This window comes from Cantharellus anzutake (assembly GCF_015039405.1).
Source record: "Cantharellus anzutake strain C23 chromosome Unknown EI90scaffold_174, whole genome shotgun sequence".
Taxonomy (NCBI): Eukaryota; Fungi; Basidiomycota; class Agaricomycetes; order Cantharellales; family Hydnaceae; genus Cantharellus; species Cantharellus anzutake.
In genome coordinates, this window is record NW_024067124.1 from 1 (window position 1) to 20,285 (window position 20,285).

General features: G+C 48.2%; 4 protein-coding genes across 4 annotated transcripts; 1 reads left to right on the forward strand and 3 right to left on the reverse strand.

Moving 5' to 3' along the window:
• Positions 1–7,367: 7,367 nt before the first annotated feature.
• EI90DRAFT_3092492 (uncharacterized protein) lies at positions 7,368–8,171 on the reverse strand. Its single transcript, XM_039062441.1, has 5 exons — positions 8,109–8,171; positions 8,040–8,082; positions 7,779–8,010; positions 7,636–7,743; positions 7,368–7,414 (listed from the first exon to the last, which is right to left on the reverse strand). The coding sequence occupies exons 1-4, from the start codon at positions 8,158–8,160 to the stop codon at positions 7,705–7,707; spliced, it is 366 nt and encodes a 121-aa protein (XP_038908200.1). The 5' UTR covers positions 8,161–8,171; the 3' UTR covers positions 7,368–7,414; positions 7,636–7,704.
• Positions 8,172–8,307: 136 nt separating this feature from the next.
• On the reverse strand, positions 8,308–10,434 carry EI90DRAFT_3092493 (uncharacterized protein; the record flags this gene model as incomplete). The annotated part of the gene is made up of 4 exons (XM_039062442.1): positions 10,202–10,434; positions 10,078–10,153; positions 9,604–10,015; positions 8,308–9,553 (listed from the first exon to the last, which is right to left on the reverse strand). Coding segments are annotated over exons 1-4 (1,850 nt in total), but the record flags the coding sequence as incomplete, so codon positions are not given.
• A 2,406-nt stretch (positions 10,435–12,840) lies between these two features.
• EI90DRAFT_3022780 (uncharacterized protein) lies at positions 12,841–16,376 on the forward strand (the record flags this gene model as incomplete). Its single annotated transcript, XM_039057810.1, has 13 exons — positions 12,841–12,909; positions 12,960–13,016; positions 13,068–13,177; positions 13,219–13,478; positions 13,698–13,942; positions 14,000–14,168; positions 14,225–14,626; positions 14,649–14,863; positions 14,912–15,289; positions 15,431–15,584; positions 15,633–16,154; positions 16,200–16,319; positions 16,363–16,376. The coding sequence occupies 13 exons, from the start codon at positions 12,841–12,843 to the stop codon at positions 16,374–16,376; spliced, it is 2,715 nt and encodes a 904-aa protein (XP_038908202.1).
• A 646-nt stretch (positions 16,377–17,022) lies between these two features.
• Positions 17,023–18,308, reverse strand: EI90DRAFT_3022781 (uncharacterized protein; the record flags this gene model as incomplete). Its single annotated transcript, XM_039057811.1, has 5 exons — positions 17,023–17,333; positions 17,459–17,595; positions 17,652–17,752; positions 17,802–17,972; positions 18,228–18,308. The coding sequence occupies 5 exons, from the start codon at positions 18,306–18,308 to the stop codon at positions 17,023–17,025; spliced, it is 801 nt and encodes a 266-aa protein (XP_038908203.1).
• Between the last annotated feature and the right edge of the window lie 1,977 nt (positions 18,309–20,285).

A 20,285-nucleotide genomic window follows, 5' to 3' on the forward strand; every position in this document is an offset into this window, starting at 1 on the left:
GTCCATGGAGCTCTGAGGTTGCGGAGCTTACAGAGGTTGCGGAGGTGGGGTTGGAAGTCCAAGGAATGTTGGCATTGGTGTTTACGTAGAATGAGGTCACCAATGCAATGGACTTAAGCCGAGGTGGAGTCAAAGTCCGAGGTTGGGACCATGATGGAGTCTTGGAGCGAAGGTACAGGTGGTGTCTGAGTACGAGGTACAGGACAGTGTGGGAGGTTGTAACTTGGTGGAGGTTTGGCAGATGAGGGTTGGAGAGGAGTAAGGAGTGGAGTGGAGAGGGGAATGGGGTCATGTCTGAAGGTGGGTATCGGAGTGGATGGAGGTAGGAGAGGGACAGAAGGGGAGGAGGTGTGGTGTTCGGTCCAAAGTGGATATCGGAGCAGACAGGGGTAGGGTAGGACTCTGGAAGTGGTGAAGCAGAGGGTCCATGAGTCAGATCAGGATCAGGATCGGGTATGTACGGATATGACAGAAGCGGAAGTGACATTGGAGGTTCTGGAGGGGTGCGATCATCATCAGTTGGCAGATGTAGGCATGGACTGGATTGCCAATGGAGGTGAAGGACTGCAAGGGAACCTAGGATGGGTGGATGGAGGGTGCTTCCAGGGACCTAAAGGGGGAAGGGAGGACGCTGCAAGCGCCATCTAGAACAGAAAGAGTAGTGGTGCCTAGTCAACCCACTTCCAGGACTTCGGAAGGGGAATCGGAGAGTGGAAGGACCTCAGCCTCAGCGACTCAGGCAGAGTGCTGTGCCATTGCTGGTTGTCCTGGGGGTCCCTAATTTCAGATCTAGCAGAGGGGAAGTCTCTTAGGGGGAATCAAGTCAATTTCAGACTGAGGTTACAAGTTACTAGGTACATAATTATTGTATATAAGGAGGGTCCAGAATCAAAAGGAACAAGGTAGGATGAAAGGAGACAAAGGGAGCTGGAAAGAGGAACAACACTGAGGGTCAAGGGTTTGACTAAATGGTGTTTCTCAAAGGAGGAGTGAAGGCCAAGGCCCAAGGAGGAAGGAAGGAGGATGGGAGTGGGGAATGGCTAGCTGACTGAATAGAAAGGAAGCGGCAGCCCAAATAGGAATGAGGGAGAATAGCGGAATTGAAATGGGACAATGCAATAGTTGCAAGGTCCGAAGTAAGTCCAGAAAGTCCGAACTTGGAGGCCAAACTCCAGAATATTGGCAAAGGTAAATAAATGGAATCGGCTAACCAATACAATGGGTATAAGCAGAGGTGGGTCAAAGTCCGAGGTCGGAGCTAAGACCGGAGGTTCCAGAGACAGAGATGCAAACAGGATTCCAGAGTGGAGGTCCGGAGTCAGGAGCATAGGTGTTGCATGCTCGTCTGGAAGGTGTTGAGGTTGAGGTTGGACCAGAATGTTCCAGAGTCAGACTGAAGGTGGTGTCAGAGCTGGAGGTGGGATAACCTCTTGGGAGTCAGCAAGGAGAAAGGTAATGGAAGGAAGCAGGGCTCTGGAGTCAGTTTCGGAGTTCCGGGAGCCCAGAGCAGAGGTCGGGATTGTATGGATATGACACAACCAACATGTTCACAGACATTCCAGTTGACCCTCATATATTTCTCCATTGGACAAGACTGTTTGTGTCCATTTGGCAGTACCTCCCAAACAGAACCCTGATGCTATTTTCCCCTCCAGCTGATCAGCAACCCAGGATCAGCTGGTCAGCCAGCACAGCCACCCATACATTTAGCTCCAATCAGCTCCCTCCAGCTGATCAGTGGCCAAGGATCAGCTGGTCAGCCAGCACAGCCACCCATATAAAAGAAATTCCTACAACCCATAAAAGGAAAAAATTCAGCTGTCCCATACATCAGCAGTAGTATGGACTACCGGGGTCAAATACACACAGGACTGTCTCTGAACAGGGACCAGGTCCTGACACTTGAAGCCCTTTGAAGGGTGAATCCTAGGTATTTGAGTTTTCCACCAATCTTGGCATTCAAGGGCTCATTGGAACCCTATGATCAACTCTGACAACTTTCATTATCATTCTGAAATGGATTTCCAACATTTAAGGAACGTATTTGACTTATGGACCACATATATAGGCCTTGACATATGCAAAATTGACGTTTAGGCTCAAAAACGCAGCTTTTGGCAATTGTCCTGGGCACAACTGCAATCAATGGTCATCCAAAACTCACTGTACTTGGTCCATGGAGTCTCAAGGTCTTTGGTCTACATAGAGATGAGGAATTTGATAGGGGTCTGGTCTCTATATCTGGAAACTCCGCATTTGCAAGGTTTAACCCTTCTAATGTAAACGCCTCTCTCTTTAGACTAGGTCCTCCCTAACCTCTGTGGATTTGACTAGGGGGAAAGACTTGCATTGTGTGGACCGGTAAGGAGGTAGGGGGAGTCTCTGGCAGCCCAAAAAATTGACTTTAGTATGCTGAATGCTAATAAACAAAAGCGAAATTTATGGCGATAAGCTCATGATCACGTTGGCTTCATGACATCTCTGGTAGGCATATCAAATGCATGCAAGGGCCAAAGGGACCTCGGACTTTCATGGGGACATCTATGGGGGCTCTGTCACCTGGTCCCAAAATTGACCTCAGTATGCCAAACGCTTATGAACAAAAGTGCAATTTATGGCAATAGCAATATCATCACCTTTGCTTCTTGACATCTCTGATAAGGGACTCAGACAGGTGCACGTGCCAAAGAGGCTTTGGACTCTCATGGTGGTGGGGACTTGGCACATACGGTTGAGCATACAGCATGTGTAAGGATTGTTTTGCTGGTTATAGTCCTCACCACTGGAGTCACTAAAAAGACTTGTTGAAAATTGGGGAAGCTGCTACAGGTTGGTGGCAAGTGCAGTCCCAACCGATTGTTTTGGGTCTGAGGGCAATATAGGTTCAGAAGACCTTGTCCCCATGTGTTGTATTTTTGTGCGCGCTCAGGAATACAACACTGGGTCATTGGGCCATGTTGTATTTCTGAGAAATTGGGTCATGCCAATGCCATATTTCTGAGCACACACAAACGTACAACATATAAGAACTTAGCTCATGTTGTATTTTTGTGTGCACCCCGGAAATATGACATTAAACTTCCCTCCCATGATTGTATGTATTTTCATGCATGCTCAAAAAAATGACACAGGGCCAATTCCCATGTATTGCATTTTGTGTGCACTCAGAAAAACAACATGACCCAATTTCCAATTGTTGTTGTCCTGTGTGTGCTTGGAAATATGATGTGAGCCGACTTATGGGTTGTAATTATATTCATGCTCAGAAATATCATTTCTTATGTACCTATTGTATTTTTGTGCACACTCAGAAATACAACATGAGCCAATTTCCCATTGTTGTAGTTCCATGCGAGCTTGAAAATACGACATCACTCAAAATATTGGACTTCTCCCGAAACTCTACAAATGTCAGTTCTGTGTGTGCTCAAGAATATGATAATAACATGCATGTGCCATTGTTTTTTGCATGCTCCAAAATCTGACATCACTCAAGTCTGAACTAGTTGGTTATATATATATATAATATCATCCCTGATGCTTCTCTCAAGTATCGTATTTTCATGCGCGCTCAATAATACAACATCCCTCAAATATATCAACACTGTAGATTGACCCATGATCAAATCTTCCACGCAATTATTATCATGTTCTCTTTTGATGCATGCTCAATAAATCTTGCACAAAATTATCATGTCATCTTTTGATGTGCGCTTGAAAATACAATGTCACCCCAATGATTCAAATCAGAATAGTGAAATCCAATGATACTTGTTGTGTGGTTTAGCCTGTGTTATTTCAGTATTTTCAAAGTTGTTTACGATAGAGGGCATTTTGAGAGGGGCCCAAGGGTCCCCCCCAACCCGAACTAGTCGGTGTTTTTACCCTATAATATAAACATTTATATACATATATATAAACTATATATTACTTCTATTTTCGGATTAGCCCTGGTGCATGCTTATTAAGCATTTCCAATGCTTATTTAAGCATGTTGGGATGTTTCTAACGAAACATCCCACTGTTTTTGTGCACAGACCTCCCCATAAAGTATATATACCTTAAGGGCAAAAAGCTGATGAGTCTCAGACGAAAGCACCTGTATCTCTTGTGGGATAAGGTCCTCCCTTTTGCTCTGTCCTTTTCCTCATTAACTTCTCAAAAAACACTCGATTTCGAAAACACGTGATTTGTCTTTTGCAACCCAACCCAACCCATAGAAAACACAATGTCACAAACCACACATTAATTATAAAACAATAGAAAGGGGCCTCAGAAAACCCAACCTGCATCTCCAGCCTAAACCACTGCACTCCCTTGACAAATCCACAACTGACACCCTCTTATCTTTGTGGGTTCCTCACTGAACTTCCTTGCATAACGTGCATTGGAATTGCCTTGATGTCTCTTCCTTCCATACTATATAACTTTGTCCCCTAGGAATTGCTTACTTACACCCGGATCAGAAATTTCTGATCCGGGCATGTTTGGGACTTATGCCACCAATCATAGGTTAGATTGCATCCCAACCACTGATCTAACCCAACTCAAATGTCTCCATGTCCCTTACAATACCAACAAATGGATGAGTAATGGCCAATCATGGCACGATTGAGCACAAGTCAATCGTGCCCTACTTGTGCCATTGCTGTTTTCTCTCCCATTTCTCCGTATTATCAGGCCTTATTAATGTTCCAAAGGCCGTATTGATAATCCCCACCGGATGCAAAAGACCCTGAGTCAATAGCTGCTCTCGTTCTCGAGCTATTCAATAAACACACTTGTGCCCTCCACTTGTGCCCATGGTCCCATGTTTGAACTTTATTTCTTGAATAACTTCACAACCAGTGACCCGTTTCACCCAGGGTTTTCTGCATCGTGTATATATTTTCAATACCTACCTTTTGATATGCTATACACCCCAAATGAATCGATTCTCAACTTGAGCTCAAACACTAAAACTCAGGGCACAACTTTGTTTCCTCAATAACTCAGTCACCGTGGCAGCTATTCACTCGGGGTTTTTTGCATCTTGTAGAGAAGGTCCATACGGCCTTTGGACACTCGTTTATATTTCATAATATTGGGAACTGGCCGAGTACTGGCCAATGGCACGATAGGGCATGACTTGGCACACTATTTTCTTTCCTTGATAACTTGGTAACCAGGGCAGCTAATCACTCTGGGTTTGCTGCATCTTGTAGAGGACATCCATACGGCCTTTGGACATTTATTAAAGCCTGATAATACCAACAAATGGATGAGTAATGGTCCATGGCACGATTGGGCACAAGTCAATCGTGCCCTACTTGTGCCATTGCTGTTTTCTCCCCCATTTCTCAGTATTATCAGGCACTGTTGATGTTCCAAAGGCCGTATTTATAATCTCCACCGGATGAAAAAGACCCTGAGTCAATAGCTGCTCTCGTTCTCGAGCTATTCAATAAACACACTTGTGCCCTCCACTCGTGCCCTTGGTCCCATGTTCACACTTTATTTCTTGAATAACTTCACAACCAGTGACCCGTTTCACTCAAGGTTTTCTGCATCGTGTATATATTTTCAATACCTATCTTGTGATATGCTATACACCCCAAACAAATCGATTCTCAACTTGAGCTCAAACACTGAAACTCAGGGCACAACTTTGTTTCCTCAATAACTCAGTAACCATGGCAGCTATTCGCTCGGGGTTTTTTGCATCTTGTAGAGGAGATCCATACGGCCTTTGGACACTCGTTTATATTTCATAATATTGAGAACTGGCCGAGTACTGGCCAATGGCACAATAGGGCACGACTAGGGCACGACTGGGCACGACAATGAATTGGCCATAACTCCTGAACCGTTTACCGGACTTCCATTTCCGTTACACCGTTGGAAAGGTGTGATTTTTCTCTTTTTTATGATACCAAAAAATCGCCATGGCACAAGTATTATGATTCATAATACCCACTGTGATTAGATAGTTGCCATCAGGTACTTGGCGTTCACAGTGCAAACATACCGGTAGCGGGTTGATGTCATAAGCATGCAATGAGGATGACTAGTAGGGCCTTCAGTGACTTGGCATTCCCAAAGGGAACGTGCCGTTGGCAGGGAAACATGATGACTGGCGAAGGAGGGAACAGACGGTGGATGGGCAGCGACTTGGCGTTCGCTGCACGAATGTGCCGGCATCATGGGAAGGTGGGCCTCAAAGTATTCACGATCTCCATGATCGTGAGGTGATGTCGTATGTTGAGTACTGGGGGGAGAGCGGAGTGACGAGGACCCATAGGGTACAGATTCGATAAGACGATACACATGTCGAGAGTCTTCGACTCTCGACCTCGAGTTCTTGCAGCGAGGGCCGTTAGAGGACTCGATATAACCAGACTTATAAGACATATTGAGAGTTGTACAGTCACATGGGTTCAGTTGAGTCACAGGGAGGGTTGTTACAGAAGACGGTACACGAGACAGTTGTAGAGCAGTTGTTAGTTAGCGGGAACCACCTTCAGCGGTTTCCGTACAAGACGCGTGACTATCTACAAATGGTAAGGTTGCGGGAAATCCCGCAAAACACAAATAACATTGGCCAGCACCAAAACCCCAATGGGGAAAGCTTTGCACGAGGGGGGAAAGGGGTAGAACAGGTAAGGAGGATAGGGTATCGGGATAGAGGGTGGAAGAGAGAGGGAGGAACGATAGAGAGGGGAGTCTTTGACCATGCGACGGATATGGTCGTTGGAGACTCCGTATCCATAACAACTGGGGTCAAGTCCCAGGGAAAATTTCTCGACCCTAGCGACCCAAGTCTAGCCTATAATACATTGGTCAGATGTGGTGGTACTTTATGTGTTATATGAGATGGATTTTTGATGATTTTGATGCTGTAGGAAGCATTTATGACACATTTATTAAGTTATTAAAAACATATTCAGAGTGTTTGAGGGGTATAACAATGCATTCAAAAATGCCATAAACAATTTATTGCAACGTTTAGATGCCAAATTTCACGTTTAAATGGCAAATTTTGGCATTTTAAATGTCAAGTCTCGTGTTTTTGATCGATCTCGCAATTTTCCGATAAAAGTACTGCTCAATCACGTGACTATATATATATTATATACAACCGGGTTACATGTAACTTGGCCTTGTGCATGGGCAAAGGCGTAACGGATAGTGTGGTGACAGCCCCAACAAGATGTCGAAGCCTCTTGATTTAAAGCAAGCCGGTAGATACAAATACCCCAAAAAAGGAGGCGATGGGGCAGGTGGAGGGTAACGATGAAGACAACAGAGAGTAGCAGCAAGAAGCGCCAACAAAAGAGAAGAAGTGAAGTTACAAGAAACAAGGCATGAGCCGAAAAATGAAAGACACCGTAAACATCCGGGATCCAACTTGCAAAGGGTAACCAAGGCTAACTGCCTTATGAAGAAATTTCACGTTGCCCCGCGGGACTTACTCCGTGAGATCCAACTGAATGATACAGTTAAGGTCACAAGACAAGGACATAAAATCATGGACAAGCCTGGCATCGAAACCAGGACCTCTCAGTGTGCTACCATTACACAACTCACCCGTTTGACCATGCCGGTATAGGCTGTTAAACTCTATACCGATGGGAACAGATATCTATTCTCCAACACCTTATCCAATGCAAGACCGAATATTCAACGCCAACCAACCACCCTAACCAGAACTAATAAGAGAATTAGTTAGAAATATATGTCAGAGTCATAGAAAAAGGAAATAAACTCCAGCGTGCGCGGATGCAAGAGAGATAAAAGACTGCAGAACAACAGCATGCAGCGGACGTGAGAGGTGGTGGCTGAGAAGCCAAAGCGTACTGCGGACGCAGAAGAGAAGGCATGGAGGCCGAAGTGCTCAGCGGGCACGCATACAAGAAAGAAGGCATGGAGGCCGAAGCATACAGCGGACGTGTGTAAAGAGAAAGAAAATCCACCGACATACCGATCAAGCAGCAGAAATCAGAAACATGGACACAATTGCATACCAGACAACTAAGAAAAACTGAACATCGCGGATGAACAGTCTAAAGGCATAAAGCAATAAATATTGCGTACAGACAAGGACTTGACGTCACCTAGCAAAGGGGCACAGCGGATACCCAGATGAAAACTGAGGCGCTGAGGCCGGCGCACACAAGTCATATTTAATCTCGTGCCTCCATTAAATTCAAACTGACAGCTCATATCCGGGCTCGGATATCACCTCAGATATTTTGCCTCGAAACACAGTGAATTATTCTACATGTGATAATGATTATGGGTGACACATTTGCACAATCAGCCAGAAGTAATTCAACTAGTACTACAAAATGACCAATGACCAGCATCACAAGCTCCGCCAGGGTACATACTCCTTACAGCATCCCGCATAAATTCTTCATCAGGCTCAAACATTGCAGGGACATCCTTTGACAACTTCAGCAAGGCATCATATGTTCCGTCATCCTGGGACCGAATGGTGCGAAAAGTCCTTGAAGAAGCCCCGGCACACCAAATATCAAATGAGGTGAAGGCACTCGTGCGGACCTGTTTCTCTTGCCTTGATGGCTGCACCCGTTCAGGTGGCATTATTACAGAAACTTTGGATTCCTTCGATGCCAGTGCATTCACCATTCGAATCACTGGGGGTGGTCCTGTCGACTTGGCAAAAATTCCAAGTTCGAATGGGTCCATCTTGTCAAATAAGTGTCCCGTCGGGCTGGTCCCGTAAGAGTGATCATTCTTCGACTGTATCATGAGGGCAGACATATTGTTCCTTCGTAGTATGGTGTCTTGATAAAGAATTGGAATGACCACATCAATGCCATGTTGATTATCCGCACAGACAACTCCGACACCCCGGGCGGCAAGCTTAAAGAGATATTGGACAGAGAGTACCTTGAAATCATAAACCTTAATGAAATGCGTAACGTAAATGCGTGAGCTCTTGAATGTAGCAGCAAATGCGTCGTTGCAACTGCCTGTCAGCAGCTTTGAGGGCAAAGAATCTTTGATCGACTTGTGATAGATGTCGTGGGTAAAGAGCGCCTCGAACAACGAGGTCACCATGACCCCCCCTGGCTCCCATCTCCCTTCCCTGGACATAAGGTCATCTACGGTGTCGAGAATAATGTTGCACGTAATGAGTTCTCCCCGATCTCCCTTACTCATTCCAGGCCACTCCAAAATGTCTCGTAACATCTGACAGGACCGGACCTTATCCCGGATGGTGCACAAGATGATAGCCGCGGCCTCGGTGAGGATCGGCTCCGAGGCTGCAACCGTAACGACAGACTCAAATCCATCCTTGACACCCAAGCATACACGCATGTGCCTCTCGACTTGGTTCATCTGGTTCCTTACTGCCAACGTTCGGTGCCGACCAAAGTAAATGCTCGTATTGAAGTCCAGCACAAGGCGATGAGACATCACGGCAAACTTTTCATCGAGGGTCAAGTCATCCTTTTCCCACGCACGGCAGAGAAGTTTCTGGACAGCAAATACGGTGATTGTGGCTTTGACGCGTTCTCCGCCCTCTTGGTAGCGTGTCAGCCATCTACAATGACATAAAGTTATTATTGTGAAGAAAGATCTGGGAGAACGTACAAGGGACGGCCTAATGATAACCTGTACGGTAACTTGGTGACATCATCCAGAGTCATGCCCTCACGAAACTTCATCGCCATGCGATCGAAACCTAGTGCGCTGAACGGTTTGACACTGGCAAGTTTACCTTGGAGAATGCGGCTCGATGGATCAAGGGAAGGTGGTGGGGAGAATTGGTCAGACTTTCCTGCTGTGGATAAGAAGAGGGTCCAGATAGGGAACGACCGTAAACCCCGCAAAGCGCGTCTGATCGATGAGAATGCGGACCACCTCCTACCAGTATTTGAAGGCGCCAAGGTGTGGGCTTCATCAAATGCCAAAGTCAATATGGGAGTATGCTGCGTTCTGAGCTCGAAATGAGGGTTGATCTTCCCTAATACTTGTCGGACGACAGTATCAAGTGCAACCATGCCTTGTGTATAAAAAAGACATTGAATTAGTCAAGACCATGCTTAGGGAAGTAATGAGGAATACCATTTGTGTTTGTCGTGAACTTCCCGGGCGGTGTTTTCTGTTCTGAAGGAGTCATTGGCCTAATATTTGAATATAGCTGCCTCGATTATGAGTGACCTAGCGGCGACACAAAACAGGGACTTGCCTCCTCCGCTCTGGCCAATACCTCCTCGTAAAACTGCACACGTAGAGGAGCTTGGTGTCCAAACCGCTGTCCAAGTGTCATAAAAAGTCGAAACTGCCCGGCAAGGGATTTAGGATAGTCCATTAATGCCGCTGACTTCTCGGCCGGTGAGAGCACAGAAGAGGAGGCGATAATACTTTTTATTGAGTTATGTGGTCCAATGACGTTGGACACCCTCTCGAACAATGCAGTGAGAAATGCGCTGAAACGAGTATCGCTTTCCTGCTCTTTAAGGCCAATCCTTGTGAACCAATTCAAGACATCATGGTCAGGAGCCGGATATCCTAGATTGAAACATTAGAATCACACAGAAGAATACGGGAAGAAAATATCACCTTCAGCTCCCTGACGGAGATTGAAGGGGACTACAAAGTGCTTCTTGGAGAACTCGTCGACCATTCGCGATTTCCCCATGCCAGAGGACTGTACGATTGGTAAGAGGCGAGCATATGTATCAACAATATCTTGTCTCATCATGTACTGGTAAAGAATGTTGGCAGCGTCTCCTCTGTATTTGGAAGACCACGACTTGACCGCCGCTGGAAGGAGGTCGGAAAGGAATGACACAAGCAGGCGACGCTCTACCCACCATCTTCGGATGATTGAGAATCAAGTATCGCTTCAGGGTCGGGAGGACCCGCAGGCTGGGCGGTTGGAAGAAGAATTTCTGTAACGATCACAGTTTATCAGAGCCATCCAACAACGCCCAAAGCCTACGGTGCATACCCAAGTTTCGTATCTCCTTGAACGATTGAGCCTCCCATGCTTCATCTAACCTATCCCCCAACTCCGGATGTTGTGCGATTAAATCATCCAGTGGCGGTAAACTTTTCGAGTCGAGTACTCCGTCTGATTGGAGGACAATTTCTTTGAGAAGAAGAAAACGAAATTCATTTCTGGGGAGAAGTTTGGCAAACTTGAGCATGAACTCCATGACAAGTGCGTCAAGCGTTATGTGGGTGGCTTCGTCCAGGACATTGGGATGAACCGCGAGAGTCGTGGGTGCACGTTTAGAGGAGGGCTCACCCACTGACGGCCCAATCTCCAAATTGGATCTCTTTAGAGCTGACTGATTTGGGAGCGGGACTTGAATTTCGCGACTGCCGTGCGGATGTTGCTGGGGAGGCGTCAAGTTTCCTGGAGAATCCCCGAAGGCAGGCTCGGTGACTTCCACCGACGAACCTCCGATGTGCAGAGGTTCTTCTTCCATTAGTGTTTCTGGGGCCAAGGCATCTAATGGAACGGCTCCATGCCTACCGCTTCGCAAATTCGGCATGTTGCAGCGTTTTAGTAGAGTAGGAGGACTTGAGATGGACAGTCCCAAGCCGATCGAGGAATGCGAACTGTAAATGTAACAACAACTGGGAGGGTTACAAAGAACCCCGGCATACTCCGAGCCCCGAAAGTTGGCGCACAGGATAAATATGGGTGCTTGCGTGCGACCCTTTTCGGAAATAACTGGTGGACGCCCAGTCGTTCAGTCCGATTGTGGCTGGCTCCTACACTCACGTACCGTGTGAAGTATAATAGATTCCCGCAACTTTGCCTTTGCCTCGGATTCATCTCGCGCACCTCAGATTCGGTGCGGGATCGTCGGGATGACGTGACGGTGCAGACAAAGTTCAGCAGTAGAGATGTCGGCACATCGCGAAATCGATCAAAATCACGAGATTTACATAAAACGCCGTCTAATCAGACGGTGTAAGCGCTTTTAGTGGAAACGGCCGGAACCCAAGCGGTCCCGGCCCGTGAATTGGCGGGCGCGGGCATTGTGCGACCCGTAATGCACAACAGAATACACGAATACATAGTTCAGCGAGAAACAGGAAAACTGTAAAAATATAAAACCGAAAAGCTAGGAATATCAGGTTGGTAGGAGGTGGGTACTTTGACTGGGCAGGTGTGCCTGAGGAAGTACGATATCCAATGAACGTAAACAATGAAGAAATCAAGCGACCTTCCGGAGCGGATAATGGCGAGCTTATCCTGGCCGACCATGATTTGAAAATGATTGATTACTTACATGTATCTGCATGTGTAAACAAACATAGTAATTCACAGAGATTGCATTCTTGGGTGAATTATAGGAGGGTGAGGCCGGCAGGGGGAGTGAAAATTAAATATGTTGGCTTCCTTGCCACAACCTCGCCATAATTCTGGCGGAAAATAGGTCACGTGGGAGTGAAGGCTTGCAACGCCGAGCTCCTTCATCCTTGCAACCACCCTCTGTCCCCAGAGATGAATCATCTCCAAATCGCCCTTATGGGCTTTCATACCACACCTAACCTTGAATTGGTATTTTACTGTCCACATCCTGACCTTACTATCCGCGACGCATTGGTAATCACTGAGAATCCACACTCACGCATTGTCCATTGTGGACTCAGGTCAAGACATTGGAACCTCATTTCGTTGATGTTTACGGAGGATTGTGCATATTCTACGTCGTACTTCGTTGTTCACCACAAGCTGTTCCCCTCCCCCTCGTACCTACCTAGCCATCCAATTGCCTACCAAGTCAGCCAACACCTTGGTCTCTCGCAGCCGAGATTGGCTCCGGCAGCACTGTGATGATGGCCGAAGGGCCCTCAGCACCCAATATGCCCGTGATGCCTTCCCCGGTGTGCCACCTCTTGGCGGGGTGCATATTTTTGTCATCAACGAAGAACGTACGTCCATCTTGTAGACCTCAATGTTGCCCGCCTTACACGTGCTCTAGTTCTTGAGAGCCTGGATGATCTCTGGTGGATTGACCACCATCATCGGATATAATAAAGTGAGTAGGAGGATCGGACTCGGACAGTGCACACATTGATGTTCTTGACAGACTAACTCAATGACTAAGCACTGCAAGCCCATTGCACGCTTTCTGCATGAGGGTCTCTCTGGCCTTCTCCTTCAGTACCTGATATTCATCAGGACTGTAGAGGAGGGAGAGTAGGCACGGTGGTGCCTGTGCCATTACCTATTCTATACAGGGGAAGGCGAGACTGCCGAGACAGGCCTCTTGAGTACGCGCTGAAGAAGGAAACAATGCATTACCTCCAAGCGGGCCTGGACGTGCCAACTTATAGGGGTGGTCTCGGCCCCCGTGTCTTTGCTCTCTTCCATGCCACCAGCCGGTTATGGCATCACACCATGCTGGGATTGTCGGTAAAAGGTCATGTGGCAGAACTGAAAGAGATCCTGGATGACAAGTCGACCACAAACAGGCTTCTGGGAGAGGAAAACGATGGTGGTGCGAACGATGATTCAGCAGCCTCCTTGAGCTTACGGGACCTGGTCAAGGAGGCGATCCATTAAGAGGTTTTGCCCGAGCTCAAGGGAGTGATGGAGAGCATGGAGCTACGTCTGATGGCCCAGCTAGAGAAGGTGTTGATGAATAGGCTTGCTCCTCCTGCCATCAATGCCAACATAAGCAGTGTGGGGCCCCGCACCCTTACCCCTACTCCTCCAGCGGATTCATATGCCCTTTCTCCTCCCCCTACCATCAATGCAAATGTTGGCAATGTGGCATCCCACGCCCTTTCCTTTGCCCCTCCAGCGGATTCGTACACCTTTTCTACCCCTATTGTTCAGATGCCGCTGCACACACCTTCTCCCCTTCCTCTTCCTTCAAGTGCCCCCACTGCATGGCAATCGTCAACGCAGGCCAAACAGTGGGAGAAGCAGCTATGGTCAAGCAGGTCTCCATCTGGAATGGTATGTTCAATATTTATGACGCAATTTGATGGGATGTTGAGACAAAACTTGTCACAGGATGTTGATGTCTTAGTTCAAGAAGAGGAACAGGAGCCCAGGTACATCAAACCCCACAAACGTCGACATCATCTTGGGGCCGCACCCGTGGTCATCGCTGCAGAGCAGAGGGGTGTGGGGGACCTCAGGACTGGGCAACACCCTCCCAGTCGCCAGAGTGCCAGTGAAGGTGCGTTTCTCTCTCTGCCCCCCTTCCAACACACTGATATTTTTAAAAAATCTCAGCTATGCCTTCCCCTCTCCCCCAAGAGATAGACGGCTCGATGCTATCGACAGCATATGATTCAGAATCCACCTGCATGCTTCGAGCAGTGCTTGATGATCCGACGGCAACGTTCAGGGCTCCTGCCCAGTATCATGTCTATAAGGAGATCATGGCCAGGAAGCGTCATTGCCTCTTTGTTTCTGCCTGTGGTTCTGGAAAGATGCTACCGTTTGTCCTCGGTGCCAAGATGTGGGCCCTCAGCGGCAGGCAATCGGTCTTGGTGTTGCCCTGCCAAATCCTCCATCCAGAGATGCACAGACGCTTGGGCAAAGCCGGCCTCTCCCACTGCAAATGGACCATTGAGAATCCGCATCCAAGAGAGCAAGTGGTCACCGTAGCCGATCGAGACCTTCAGCAACGATGTGTTCATGACCTGGCTTACAGCATTGGTGAATGGTAGACAGCTAGGGTGTCTCATGTTCGATGAAGCGCATGGGATCACAGAGGATCAAAGGTTCCGTCCTGCCTACGAGGATGCGATCCACAAACTCTCATGGCTCCAAGATGCACCAATCATTTTCACATCGGGCACGATGTCCCGGGACTTCACGTCTGAGTTCTGGAAGGCTCTGGATATCTGGTATCTGCCAGACAAGGCTGTGATCATGATCCGCACCAGCACTCAGAGGCCGCAAATCTTCTACTAGTTCATGGTGCTTGACATTGGCCAAGAGCCTCAGATGACAGATTCGCCAGCCCACAAGGAGGAGTGGAATCTCAGTTGGCGTGCATCCACCGTCGGGGTCCTCTGTGAGGCAGAGAGGGGCTTGAAAGGAGACGAGCGGGGCCTGGTGTTTTTCGTGGGCAAGAGCGAGTGCATGGAGTGGGCGGGGCACTTGGACTGCTCATACATCACCGCTGATGTTCCACCCCAGCAGCGTTTCGAGGATTGGCGTAGAGGGAAGCAACAGATCCTGTGTCTCAACAAGGCAGGCTACTATGGTTTTGATTACTCTGCGGTAGCGTTTTCAATCTTCATTAGTCAACCGTTTTCAATCAACGACTTCTACCAGAGTTCTGGGAGGGTAGCTTGAGCTCTCTTAGCTGGGTCAAGCCTTGTATTGCTGCCATCTGTTCCAAAGCGCACCGGTCTTGTTATCAAAGAGTGTTTTGAGGGTCGCTTGGCGATGATGAGGACTGCCCACCAACTCAATATTTGCCATCAGGTCTTTCCTTCGCAGCATCTGGATGGTATGAGTCGAAAGTACATGGAACTTCGCGAATCAGAACACTGCATGGTGTTATGTGCGGTGTGTCACAAGGAAGAGGAGGGCAAGCTGAGGGACTACGATTTCAATCGTCGCTGGGGGAAACCTTTCAGTAAGTAGGGTAGGACCCATTTCCTCCCTTCTCTGACCCTCCTTTTAGAAATGGCATGCAAGGATCGAAGCCCTACTATCGTTTCTGAGAGCTGCTCACCTGATCGCCCCCCCATACGCAGGCAGGTTCCAGCCATTCTTGGGCTGCTGCTAGACCTTCCACCTCGGCTGGACCTTCCGCCTCTGCCAGGCCTTCCGCCTCGGCTGGACCCTCTACCTCGGCTGGACCTTCCACTTTGGCCATCAATGTTTCACTTCAGCGATCCTGAGCCAATGGTGCTGCTGCTATGCCCAAGTGCAGGCCTGTCTCCAGGAGCCTGGGGGAAATGTCTGCTTTGCTGGTTGCATGGTGCTCATGGCTCGCACGCAACAGCATGCTGTCTTGGCACCGACCCATGGCAGGGGTGGCAAGAGCATCAGCTGCAACGCCAGGATAGGTCCTGGAAGCGTAGCCACTTTTGCGCTGAAAGGGGTGAAGGGGGTAAGGGGAAGAATGTTGAGGGTTATTGTTGGATATGCCTCCTTGACAAGAGCTCTAGTTTGGTGCATCGTGATTCAACTCCAAGGGGATGTATGTTCCATGACATGATTCCCAAAATGGCATGGATCATCTTAGGCTCGGAGCGGCTCCGTGAGGCTCTTGCCAACTATGTTGAGGATGACAAAGTGGCGGCTATGAATCACAGCTGTTGCTTGGATGGCAGGGCAACAAGGGATGGCGTAACTACTTCACTCTGTCAGTACTCTTCTTCTTCCATCACGCTCGTAACCATTTGTAGTGTATATACTTTGAGGGTAAGGGCACCTGAATATATTCAAGGCGCTGGTATCTGTTATATTGAACCATGCAGTATGTTAAAATTGCGATCATCTGGTGCCCCGGCCACTGTGGCATTGACGGCATTGAGGGAAATGAACGTGTGGATGAGCTTACCAAGTCTGGTGCTCGCATTCGACCCAACCAGATTACTACTCGCTATCCTTCGTAGAAAGACTCCACAAATACGAAATGCAAGACGAATTGAGCAAGCCTTGGACCACAAGACACCCAGCAGGGTCGCCCAATTCCGCACCAGACATGCCCACACCAGCGAGTGCCATCACCTAGACCATAGTTCGGTTCAATTCAAAAGCAAAATTTTGCGAACTTGAACTGGTTCGAAAAAAGCATCGCAACAAGTTTATCCTGGGAATGTGTGTGTGTGATTCATTTTAAACTCCCATATCCGTGCCTGTTGGCATGTGACAGAACATACAATGGCACTGCACAGAATATGAACAAAGTCTTGCGATTGTACCTCCCATCTTGCCAGCTCTCAGACTGCCATCTGCCGGTATTCCATCCATTTTCCCCTCCCCATCTCTTCAGTCTCTACCGACACCCCCTGCATTCCTGGACTTAGCCCAAGCAGACAACCAGTACATGATGCTATTGATTATCAGATTGCTGCCTCTTTCCTGGACTTTTCCCGATGGAAATGCAAATGGAACTTGCATTTCAAAATGATCTTGGATCCAGTTGGGTCGTTGGGGAGCTGGAGCAGCTTCCGGGTAGAGAAAAATGGATGAAGTCGTATCTGAGTGGAGGATAAGCCTTGCTTTTCGCCTGCAGGCTTTGCAAACAATGTCTGAGCATGTGAACTGCCGGAATTCAGTCGGGCTCCCAGGAATTCTATGCCACCGCTCCCACATCCACTCCCCTTTCCCACAAGAGCATGGATCAAAACCAGGTAGGCAGTCTGGAAGGAGCCTGGTCATGATGGCATGGCAATCTGTCTCAGGTGTGTGCCATGGAAGCCAAATGAGAGAGGTAGTGCAGACATCAGCATTGCCACCGACTCAACAGAATAGAATGTGTTCTGAGAATTGGTTGACCCTTAAATGCTATCAGTCTTGCTTGGGCAGGGTCCCCACGATCAAATGACTCCATAACGAACGTTGCCACTGATGTGCCAAGAAGGGCAGGTGGGATATTCCTGGAGGCGATATGGAGGACCCATTTGAAGAGGGAGCTGATCCAGAGTGAATCAAGATCAAATGCCAAACATCAGCAGTTCAGGCAACACACCTCCCCAGGGCATGTTGTTGTACACGACTCCATTCGAATTCTTCCTCACATTCCACAAGGAGACCCACAAGTGATGTTTCCACTGCATTGGGTTGTGATTGCTGCAGAATCACATCAGGTCATGGGCCACAAAAGAGGGTGAACACTCACCAGCATGGATTTGATCTCGTGGGCTGTCTGGAAAACACTATCTATCTTGTATCTGTGAACCATGACAATGTACAAGACAACGGCATCATCCTGTGGGTTACCATCACCTACGATCTCCTCCAGTTCATGCTTCAAATGGTGAGGACCCTGGAACGCATTCAAATCTTTGATCTATAACCGGAGGTCAACCATAAAACACAGCACCTGCAGCTGGGGAAATACCAGGAGATTGGCTGGACAACTCCCAAAACGTTGCAGGAGAGCAGATTGCACATAATTGATGAGATGACCAAGTATTCCATCTTCGCAGGAGTAGAGGAATACCATCTGGGCTGTACTCCGTTGTAGAAGAAAGGGTGAAGTGTTGAAATGCTTGACCTGATGACCCTTGTTGGCGCATGCAATGCTGAGGGAAATACAACGAACCAATGGGGGCTGCTTCCTTTGTCTCTGACAACTTTGGCAGTAGTATCGTGTCCCTAGGCACTCTAGGCTATCCTTGGCCATGCATCCGGTACAATAGGCCTTGCCGTCTTGGTTTACTTTGACGTCCCCGATACATTGTTTCACAGCACAAGTGGGGCAATTTACACACGTTCCGACTGCAGGACAGGAAGAACAAGTTGAATAATTGGTGGAAAAGTGGACAGACATAGCAGAGATGAGTCGCTGCTGTTGTTCACTGTTTTTCGGACACCAGGTGCTATGGCAGAAAACCTACAAAACCCCTCTGAGATGAGCGCAAAAGGAAATATACACGTGATCAGGGCCAAACCAAAAATGATGGGAATTGATTTAGAATATATCATGCTTGAAAGTGACTAATCAGGTTCGACTGAGGATTGTAGCGGGAGATGGCCCAGGAGGCCCAGATGTCAGGGCACACCCGCCTGACCCGGCTCCACCCGGCCCAACCTGACCCGGTACCCTGCCAGTCCACCCTTCCTTACCCCCTCCCCCTTTCCCTTCTTCCCCCTCATCCTCCCCTCCTCAGTTTCTCCTTATCTTACTTCCCCTTTATTCTCTCTTTATTCTACATGGACGACTTTCTCTGTATCAATGTACAACTGACCCATCTGCAGCGCGCCCACCATGTACCCGGCCCGGGCACCTCAGGCGACTTCCTGCTGTGCCCAGCACGCGCGCCTGCACCGGATACCCTCGGGATCTCCCACGGAGACACCCGGGTGGTTACGGCTGTGTGCAAGGGTGACGTGGCATCCGTCATGTGATCCAAGCCGCATGTATATAAACGAACCTGAAGTGGGAACCGAAGAAGTAGCCTTCTTCTCAACTTTCCACTTCAGGTAAGTAGTACAATATTTCTCCTTTAATAATAATAACAACTTTCCACTTCAGTCTAAGTGGCCAGGGACTACTGTCCCACATCGGGCCTGTCAGTACGCACGCCCGATCCGCCCCCCGCCAGGCTCTCGGTCCCGGACGCTATACCCGGACCCCCTCGACCCCGGATGAGTCCCTGACACCAGAATGGATTGGCAGCAGGCACGGCAAGACACGTGTAATCCGTTACTAGTACAAGGGAAACCAAACAATAAAAACAAGCGAGACAACAAATGAGAAAGTTCAGAGAAATAACTAGACACACGTGATCTGCTACAAGTACAAGGGAATTTCAGGCAATAAGAAGAAACCATACATTTAAATTTAATGGATGCACGAGATTAAATATGACTTGTGTGCGCTGGCCTCAGCGCCTCAGTTTTCTTCTGGGTATCCACCGTGCCCTTTGCTAGGTCAAGTCCTCATCTGTATGCAATATTCATTGCTTTATGTCTTTAGACTGTTCATCCGTGATGTTCAGTTTTTCTTAGTTGTCTGGTATGCAATTGTGTCCATATTTCTGATTTCTGCTGCTTGATCGGTACGTTGAAGGAGAGAACGAAGGAAGGTCAGTTGGGAGGTTCAAACGAGACCACCACCAAGCTGTTCCCTGGTTCTTTAGTTAGGATGTGTTAGAATGGGGCGGAAACGGACGACTCCGGAATGGAATCGGAGACTTATCATGGAAGGACCTCGGCCTCAGCGACTCAGGCGGAGCGCTGTGCCATTGCTGGTTGTCCTGGGGGTCCCTAATTTCGGATCTAGCAGAGGGAAAGTCTCTTGGGGGGGAATTCCAGTCGATTTCGGACTGAGGTTACAAGTTACTAGGTACATTGTATATAAGGAGGGGTCCGGAATCAAAAGGAACAAGGGTAAGACGAAAGGAGACAAAGGGAGATGGAAAGAGGAACAACACCGAGGGTCAAGTGTTTGACTCAATGGTGTTTCCCAAAGGAGGAATGAAGGGCCAAGGCCCAAGGAGGAAGGAAGGAGGATGGGAGTCGGGAATGGCTAGCTGACTGAATAGAAAGGAAGCAGCAGCCCAAATAGGAATGAGGGAGAATAGCGGAATTGAAATGGACAATGCAATAGTTGCAAGGTCCGGAGTAAGTCCGGAAAGTCCGAACTCGGAGGTTAAAC

Coding starts and splice junctions, on each gene's coding strand:
- EI90DRAFT_3092492 (XM_039062441.1), bottom strand. CDS start 8,160: ATGACTTGTGTGCGCCGGCCTCAGCGCCTCAGTTTTCATCTGGGTATC. Junction 8,011..8,039: donor TTGCTTTATGCCTTTAGACT/GTTCATCCGCGA, acceptor AGTTTTTCTTAG/TTGTCTGGTATGCAATTGTG. Junction 7,744..7,778: donor CTGCATGCTGTTGTTCTGCA/GTCTTTTATCTC, acceptor CGCACGCTGGAG/TTTATTTCCTTTTTCTATGA.